At 37.6% G+C, this 9549-nt stretch overlaps 1 protein-coding gene across 1 annotated transcript; it reads right to left on the reverse strand.

The window, feature by feature from the left end:
- Positions 1–6482: 6482 nt before the first annotated feature.
- LOC110093094 lies at positions 6483–8735 on the reverse strand. The gene has a single exon (XM_020817881.2). The coding sequence runs from the start codon at positions 8290–8292 to the stop codon at positions 6727–6729; it is 1566 nt and encodes a 521-aa protein (XP_020673540.1). The 5' UTR covers positions 8293–8735; the 3' UTR covers positions 6483–6726.
- Between the last annotated feature and the right edge of the window lie 814 nt (positions 8736–9549).

Below are 9549 nucleotides of genomic sequence, written 5' to 3' on the forward strand. Positions count from 1 at the left end.
AATTACCTAAAGACAGTATCAAAAGCTTTGCGAATGTCTAATTTGGCACAGAAGTACTTAATACCTCCCCTTTTATGAGCAAGAGTGAGAATTTTGTTAGCAAGCAAAATATTGTCCGTAAACACCCTAGATTTGACAAAGCTCGCTTGATTATCCCTGACAATCAATGGCGTGATAGGCTTAATCTTGTTAGCAATAATTTTATATAAATCATTACATAAACCTATCAGCCTGAAGTCAAAAATAGAAGCAACATTCTTGTGCTTAGGTAAGAGAGCAAGAGTCATAGCTTTGACACCATTCGGAATATAACCTTTATAGAAAAAGGATCTCACAGCCTTACACACCATTGGGCCTATAATGTGCCACCCCGATTTATAAAAATGATAATTGTATCCATCTGGTCCAGGAATAGAGGTGGAAGGATCCAAGAAAATAACTTTTTTAATCTCATCATCAAAAACATATTGAGTTAGGGGGTAGAATAGTGATATGGGAAAGTAGAACCAATAAAGAAAATAGCCACATTCAAGTTGGAGGGGGGAATGGGATTGTATAATGCTTGGAAATGTTGAATAATGGAGGAGATCACATCAGATCTAGTATAGTTGGGATTAGTAGAAAAAAAATAACAGCCGCCTTGTCGCTACCATTTCTTCTCCTGATTTTGGCATAAAGAAATTTCATATCGTACTCTCCATGCTTTAGCCATTTGACTTTTGCTCTTTGGATGATCCAAGAAGAAAGCATGTTAGAGAACTCAGAAATTCTGTAATTGATCTCCTTAAGAGAGGCATTTAGTAGGAGGTTATTCGAATCAATGTGTACCTTCCCCAAACATTCCAGTTGTTGCTTATGAAGACCATCAAGGTGGATATTGATACAAGAAGAATATGCCCAAACCTCTTGCTTAATGTCACCTTTTAGCTATCTAAGGATGTGAGATATGTGAGATAAAGGGTTTCCAATAGAAGGCTTAGAGAAAACCTCTAACAATAAAGCCCAATACCTATCAATATTGGTTCAAAAATTTTTAAAAAAGGAATATGTGATGGTAGTGAAAAGAGACTCCATAATGCAAGATAATGAAACAATGATCTGAGCAGGACAGACTTTAAAAAGAGCAGAATGAGCTAGGGAAGGAACTCATCCATGCATCATTTACAAAAGCCCTATCTAATCTAATGTGAATGGGATTGTCAGAGCGTTGGTTGTACCAAGTATAAGTGCAACCAACCGAATGTAGATCCACTAAGCTATTATCAAAAGTCTTGGAATTAAACTCCACTAAGAAACTTTGTGTGAGAACCAAACCTCCCAATTTTTTAGATGCAAAATGATACTAGTTTAAATCACCCATGAGAATCCAAGAGGTATCATGAGAAGGAGCAATCTGTCTATTATGAGACCAAAGATCTTTTCGCTCAGCTCTGCTGTTAGAGGCATAAATAATAGTAAGTTGGAATGGAGGGAGGCATCCAATAGTGACAAAATCGGATATAAGCTGAGGAGAGAAGTGAGCAGGGAGAAATTTCACCTTACAAGCATTCCATTTAACCCATATATGCTCAAAGGAAGTGTAGTCAAAATTATTGCAACTGTGCTCATTGGGGAATACATAATGTGAAATTTCAAAAAAGGGGTCCTAGAGAGAAGGATAATGAATACTAGTCTCCAAAATGCATAACATATATAATTTAAAGGACTCAATTAAACATTTGCAACACAAGACTTTATTAGGATGACTAAACCAACTAATGTTCCACGCTATAATGGACGGTAAAAAAATCAAGTAATAGAGGACAGTGCTTCTTGGCTTGCTTCCCCCTAGCAAACTTTTTAGGGATAACAAAATTAGATGATTGCTGAACCATTTCCTGAGGTTTATGATTTTTGGCGGCCAAATCAATACAGATCAAAGAGTATGGATGATTATTTATCTCATGCTGATGTTGAAGAGCATCAAATTTATTAGGAGAAAGGACTCCTGGAGGTGAGGACATATTTTAGTTATGCAAGATGCTGGTTGAAGAGGAATTCTCCACCGTGGGGGAATTAAGGCATGGAATACTGGTAAGACCAGCCACAGAAGCAATAGTCACAGCTTGGGCAGGGTGGGTGCAGTTTCTTGTTGATTGTCTCTTGGAAAGGGTTGTGGTTATTTATAGTATGTTTGGTATAGACTTTAGGAGGTTCACGATTTCTAGGCTTTCTACTGAAGCTCTTGCCTCAATGGGGTTGATCCTTAGGAACCGTAGTGGAGGGGTTGCCTATTTCTTGAGTTAAGGATTCATGTGTAGACGTGCATGAGGAAGAATAATGAACTAAAGACTTATAGTGCTCACATGGGTTAGGTCTCCATTCATACAGCATCTTCAACCGGATAACATCCCCATCTAGGGAAACTGAAATCTCTTCCAGGTATCTGGCCTCGCAGTCAACTAGCACATATACCCTGGAAAAGGTTAGTCGGGTCTTTTGAGCTACAAGGGAATCAACAACAAGGGAACCCCGACCTTGCTAACAATTCTGGAAATACCCTCCAAATTCCAGCAAGCCATATGAAGATTGTGTATTTTTATCAAATAGGAACGAAGGAGAAGTTTTCCCTCTTTGGCTTGATTTTAGGAAGCCATTTTTGAAGAACAAATGGCTTACCCAATAGGAACAAAACACCTCTAGACCACGCCATGTCAAAGTCTTCCGAACAAGAGAACCGCAACAGAAAAAGGCCTTCACTGAGGGATAGGAGTTGGAGAGAACCTTTAAGAGACCATGTTTTTCTTGATGGCGCCTAACAACACCTCATAGAAAGGCCTTCGGCCTATGGAGTACCCAACCAAGCATAGACTCCAATCTTCTGCGCCTTTGGACAAATTTTCACCGGAAAAAGGAATGATTTTCGGTTCGGAGGGGTAGTGGGAAAGGTGAAGGGCTTTAGAGCAAGGATCTTCAGAAGCAATTACAAAGTTCCAATTGCATTAAGGAGCAGGAAACACTCCACTAGCTAGAGACATGGAGGTGGAAAATTGGAAGGGAGGAGCGAGGATTCCATCTGGGGGATGAGGGGAGAGGTCCTCCGGCAGAGCTGAAGGGGAGAAGAATGGTGGTGGTAGATCAGCGGGAGGAAGAGGAAAAAATTCTAGCAGAGCAAGCAGCCAACTATGAGATATATCTTATTATGTAGTTTCATTTTTTATTAATGAACTGGGCTAAGCCCCTAATTTTCCAAAAAAAAAAAAAAGCCATAACCTCTGCTATATGAAGAAAGCCATCAAAATTGTGATATCTAGAAAAGTTTAAAGCCAATCGAAAAATTAAAAAAAGAACTCACCGTTATAAAAGTTTATACCTTTCTAAACTTGACATGGTTAACATGTCTTTTGCACACAGCTCACCTTAGCCTGTTGGTTAGGAGCTTAGGCTTCCAATTAAGAGGCATTGGGATTCAGTCTGTGTATGTGTTGTGTGGGTGAGTTTGCCTTAAATGGCCTAAATGTCCAAAAAAAAAAAAACATTTCTTATGCCATGTGGACTACTCCCATAAAAATTTACCCTAGTTGGTCAATCGAGTCTTTTATTTTCTTTGAAATAGGAAAAAAATATTTATAAAAAGTTTATTATCTAGGTTGGCAGATACAAGGTAGTGGTGTAAATGAGTCGAATATCTGCCTAATCGAACTAAGCTTGTTTAGTTCTTATTGAGCTCGAACTCGAGCTCGATTCAAGCTCATTTACTAAGCTCGAGCTCGACTCATTAAAAAAATCTATAGGGTATAGCTCGCCTTGATTGCTTGACCTTATTTTGGAAAGCTCAAGCTTAATTCGATTGCTGAGCTAGATTTCTTAGTTTTAAATTAAAATTTTTAATTTTTTATAAGATTGCTTCTAATATAGAATTAGTTTAAAATATGAAAATATATTATTTAATTTAAATATATTTTAAGTTAATTGAGCAGCTCAATGTGATTTCGAGTCAAGCCAACCTGCGCTTGAGCTCTATTAATATATGAGTTCAAGTATAGGTTCAAGCTCGAACTCATGGCATGATAAACTCGACTCATTAGCTCGTTAACGAGTTGAGTGCGAGCCGACTCGACTCATTTACACCGCTAATAGAAGGTGATCAGTTCAATGCCAAAAAAACTGAAAGATTAACTTATCCTCGATAAACTCATTCAAGCTTCAGAATCTGACACTGAACGGATACAGTAATGTGTAAATATAGCTTGGGTATTTAAAGAGAGAGATGACTTTAGTTTTCTTTATCAATTAATTGAAGTAAGAAAGAACCAAAAGTTTCTAAACTTTATCTAATAAGTTATCTCCCCGAGTACCATCTTGAATCCCACTGATCTATCAAATTAAGCCATATCGTTTTTCAATTTGTTCAGGATAAATAAAGGCAACAAGAACTTTAATGCTTTCAGACACCCCCATTAGTTCTTCTATACAGTCTTTTTCGATAATTTGCAAGTCCTTTACAATGTAGAAAACAGAAGAGGTCGATTACTAGTGAAATTGCTAGGAAGTTCATTTCTTCCATTCCTTCCAAGTTTTATTTGCCAAATTGATCGCCACAAAAGCTTTCAAAAGCCACCTGTTTGCTATCTGCCAGCGAGTTGGAAAATACAATAATCACTTATTGGCTAGCATATTTCACGTTATTAGATCCATGATCATAAGCTTCATTTCCTGCTTGCCATTAATGCTTTTTGGTATTGTTTTTAATATTTGAAGGGAGAAATGGCCTTTTATCACTATTGATTGATGCAGTTGCCATAATAATTTAGTATCATGTGGCTTTTAAAACAACAAGATGACAAATTAAGAAGGTTGGCCTATGGAAGCAAGTAGACTTTTGATGAATCCTGTGATTCTTTTTTGTTGGCTTTGATAATTTCTCCATAGCAAGTATGTCATTTCTAATATTATATTTTGATTCCACTCAAATTTGGAAGGTAATGCTTTAATTGATTTGTTGGTGGCTTGTTTTAGCGTGTTTTGGTGCATTTTTTGGGGTATTTTTGAGTTCTTTTGATAATTGAATGTTCACAAGTGGGCTCTGGGTGATGATTAATTGTTCAACCCTATTGGGTAACACTGTCAAGCAAATTATATTTTTGATGGATATTACACACAAATATGCAACTCACCTTGATCTATTGATTGAGAGTTTTGACTATCAACTAAGAGGTCTTAGGTTCGAAGATTAGATGTATGAGTTTAATTTTAATTAGCTAAAAAAAAAATATTACACATGATAACTTAGTTGTTGAAAAAGCATTTGCTTTTTGAACCCATTCAACCAATCTTTTATTTCCCAATTTTGATGTTGGTTTTATGAAAAGTACAACTCACCCTATTATACTTTTTGCTTCTTCTTTGGCACAATGCAATCCCTTTGCTATTTATATATATTTGACCTACAAATCTCACCACTCCAAGCAAAACAAAAACTTATGCATAATGTGCTATTCCCATGAAAATTTATCCTATTTTGCATATCCAATGTTTTTTTTTTAAGAAAAGGCAAGAAACCATCTTAATAAAACATATTATATATTATAAAAGAAACAAGTTGATTAGAACATGAGATAAAATTGAAATGCAGACACATTTAGATTTTTTTGTGACAGATTTCTTTTTATTTTTTAAAGTAATTTTTAAGTACAAAAATTTCTTCAATTAAAAATTTTTACACTAAAAAATTGTTTCAAAAAAAAAGTAAAAAAAAAAAAAAAAAAAACTATCCCTAACGAAGCCTCAATGAAGTTAACAGAAAAGTAGATTATTTCAGTTATTACTTATTAGACAATCAATTGGAGCATCCATGAAATGTGCTATTTTTATTTTAGAAAAAGATAGAGACCATCTTAATACAAGAAATTACCAAATTACAATAGATATTAAATTAATTAGTTGATTGAATCTCCCTGCAACCAAATGTGGTTACTCCAAGAATCGAGCATGCTAACCTCATACCCTCAAAGTGATTCAGAGAATAAGAGATTTCCTATATGGTCGTTAAACAATCAGTTGAAGCATTCTCTTCATGAAAGTTATGTGACACTTACACGACATCCAATTGATCAATCATGATAACTAAATGCCCAATAAAATGATATTTGACTACACTAACTATCTAATATAGGACAAACTCCAACTAAATGACTATGCTAATCTTAAATAATAAATATAATTTCAGCTTGAAAAGAACTGCTGAAGCAACCCTAAAAATTAACCTTCAGAACCCAACAAAAATGGGATTCAAGGTGGATTTAAGAATAAAATGATTAGGAGAATCAGGGATTTGATCACTCGAGGAACACTAGTGAGCAGGAAACTGATTGTTTTAAGTCAAACAAAAAATACCAAATAAAATGGACCTGTTCATTAAGTAGATCTGCTTCAAGTGTCAACTTTATCTGATAAATGTTGACTTAGAATGCTCATTAACTAACAACCAATCAAGAAATGAATTCGACACTCCAAATAATTGGAAATGAATTTAATTCTCTAAATAAATAACAGGACTCAAATACATTGGAAGGAAACTTTTACACTTGTGATGAACAATTAAAGTATGTAAAGGGAATCACAGTGTCTAAAGGTAAAAATAAACTGAATTAAGGACAACTCCTTAAAGAAATGAAACAACTCAAGGACTTACAGAAATTTTAGTATTTCTTTGTATTGATTTTCGTTACTGCAATCAAACGCAAGTCACCACCACTGATGAACCAGAACCCCACTCTCTCGTAGAGAAGAGAACAAGTGGATGCACTGCCCGTAAGTGTTCTGATATTTAGGAGACCTCTTACCAGGACAGCACCTCTGCCACCGATTATAGTGGCACTCTAGGAAGAGCTCATCAAGCAAACAGATTGCGCCAGTCTCAAATAGCCTAGGTACCAGATCAAATTCTGTCCCCTCTATATCCATCTTCACCACCACAAAGTCCTTCTCGGTCACTGTGTTCTTCAGCCACTCAGCAAAATCAAAACCTTGAATCATATGCAAATTGCCAGGGGAGAGGTCCTTGGAAGAAGCTCCTGCAGCTCGGATTCTACCCATTCCACTGCCTTTCTCATCACTCTTCGGGTCCTGATTATGGTTTACCTCAAAAGAAATGGACTCATTGCGAACCCAAGCTGCAAATGGTAGCAAGTTAATCCCTTTCTTGGATGCATACTCTCCATGGAAAGCACGATCAGCCTCAATTGCATAAATCTCGAAGGTCTTGTTTTGCTTAGGGTACTGCTTCTTGAACCAGCTACCAATGCTGGAACCATAGCTTCGGGCACCAACATCTATGTAAACATATCTCTGCTTGAAGCTCATGTCCACTATCGATGGAAGATACTTGATGTTCTTGATGTTCTTCTTCAGTGTGATCCATGGCTTCTGTGGCTCCTCTTCAATCAGAGGTTCCGCCGAACGCAGCAATTGCAGTTTATGCTCAGGCATAGAGCATTTATTAACCAAATTGCCACCAATGGAAGGATCGACATCATCATCGGTTTCCATCCCATTGTGGCTAATAATTTGAATAACCTCTTCCTTCTGAAAAACAATCTCGCGAAGTGATTTTGAAGAATCGGGACTCTTGATCTCCCGGGACCGAACCATCTTGCAGCAAGCAAACAGAATTTCGAGGGAATGAAGGCTGTATAAGTCACCGCCAGACGCGGTGAGAAGCACCAGAATCCCTTTGGGTTTCAGCACCCGCGCTATTTCCCCGGCGAGATCAGCCGGTCGGCGGATCTGATCAAGGATACGACCGACAAAGACAAAGTTGAATGTATTGTCTCCGAATGGCTGGTGGAGAATGTCTCCTGCGACGACCAGCGGCGGAGACTTCTTCTTGGAAATCCCGACGGCATCAGCAACACCAATCTCCTTCAAGGCGAGCACCTCGTGACCCGAAGCGGCCTCCACGCAGAGGGATTTCGAGGTTGGGGAGAGGAAACTCTCAACAATGAGATCCTGGAAAACGGAGGAGTAGAATTCCACCGCTTTGCGCCACTCCCTGCTCGTCCATAGGTGGCGGAGCTCAGGGCTGATCGTTGATCCGTCGGACACACGAACGAAAGCGGCGCCCCCAGACACACCACCGGGAAGACTGAAGAACTCTGTGGAGGAAGAGGAGAAGCAGAAATCGCCGGACGCGCAGGAACCGCCACGAACGGTTACCACATAGACAAATCGAAAGAGAAGGATAAAGACTCCCAAAAGCAAGAGGCGAGAAATGAAGCCCCGCGCGAAACTTGGTTTCGCCGCCGGCTCCATGCCTGCAGGAGGCCCGACTACCTAAATCCTAATAAATCGGATCTCTATTTACGAAAGAATCAGTCAAAAATTGCGAAATGGGAAAGAATTTTGACAAAAAAGAAATCGAAACAATAAATAACCAAGAAAAGAATGCGACGTAAGCGGCGATGAAAACCCTAGCGTGAGCAGAAGCGGGCGGACGTATGGTTGGCTCCGAGGAGTGGGCGAGCAGATGGCAAGGATGAGAAATTTAGAGGATTGAGATGTACAAAACGGTAATCCATCCGTAACCCTTCGTTCCCGCCTCGATCGCAGCCGGATCGGAATTTCTAACCGCTACTTTCTCGCATCTGAACCCACTTTCCCGACTTTGTCGACTCCGGTGGAAGGCCTGAAATTATGCGAGAAAAGAAGGGAACCGAGTTTCCACGCCGTTCTCCTTTTAAAAGGGCTTAAAAGTGATTTGCCGTTGATTTGTGCTTTAATGATGAGACCTGCCAACTTTCGCAACAAAAAATCGGCCACCGGCTCGGTGACTCGGGCCCACACAACGCGTTACGCGTTGAAGAGATAACGATGGTGTGGATCACTCGTATAATTTGCCATATCCAAACCACAACGATTAAAAAAGGTAGGCCTATTTGGGAAAAAAAACATTTATCGAAGGATATTCATATTCTTATGTAATTTGAATTTAAAATTTTTTAAATTATTTTAAAATAAACATTATATTTATTACAAAATTTATATTACATTCCTTTAAATATAAATTCACAATTTTTCATGCCCATCTTAATCTACAATTATATCAAGACATCCTAAGATATTAATTTTCACTAAATATGACTCTTACTCCTTATCTGATTGCGTACCGGATTTTCGTACAACGCTAAGACGATAAACTTTATATTTCTTTACCGCCGCGAATACTCCTGGACGCAACAATATTAATTTTCACTAAATATGACTCTTAAAAAATGTTTGTTGTTGATTTTTTATGATGTTTAGTTATGCTTATTATACCAAAAAAATAAATTTGTATATACATATATTTATTACGTGCTAAAAAATTATGATAATTGAGTGAATTGTAGTTCTAATTCTGTAGGAAAATTCAACTTACATAGATATAAAATAGAAAAATATACAAGACAGTAGAATTTGTGTGAAAAAACAAATAAATAAAAAAATCATAGGAACTAGCCCAACTGAAATAATCTACTATATGCTTGAAGTTATAAAATTATATTCTTTTTCACAATGGGAGAAGATGAG

The sequence above is a fragment of the Dendrobium catenatum genome, unplaced genomic scaffold (assembly GCF_001605985.2).
Source record: "Dendrobium catenatum unplaced genomic scaffold, ASM160598v2 fragScaff_scaffold_414, whole genome shotgun sequence".
Taxonomy (NCBI): Eukaryota; Viridiplantae; Streptophyta; class Magnoliopsida; order Asparagales; family Orchidaceae; genus Dendrobium; species Dendrobium catenatum.

What these genes read in the sequence shown, in the direction of transcription:
- LOC110093094 (XM_020817881.2), bottom strand. Translation starts at nt 8,292, where the DNA reads ATGGAGCCGGCGGCGAAACCAAGTTTCGCGCGGGGCTTCATTTCTCGC.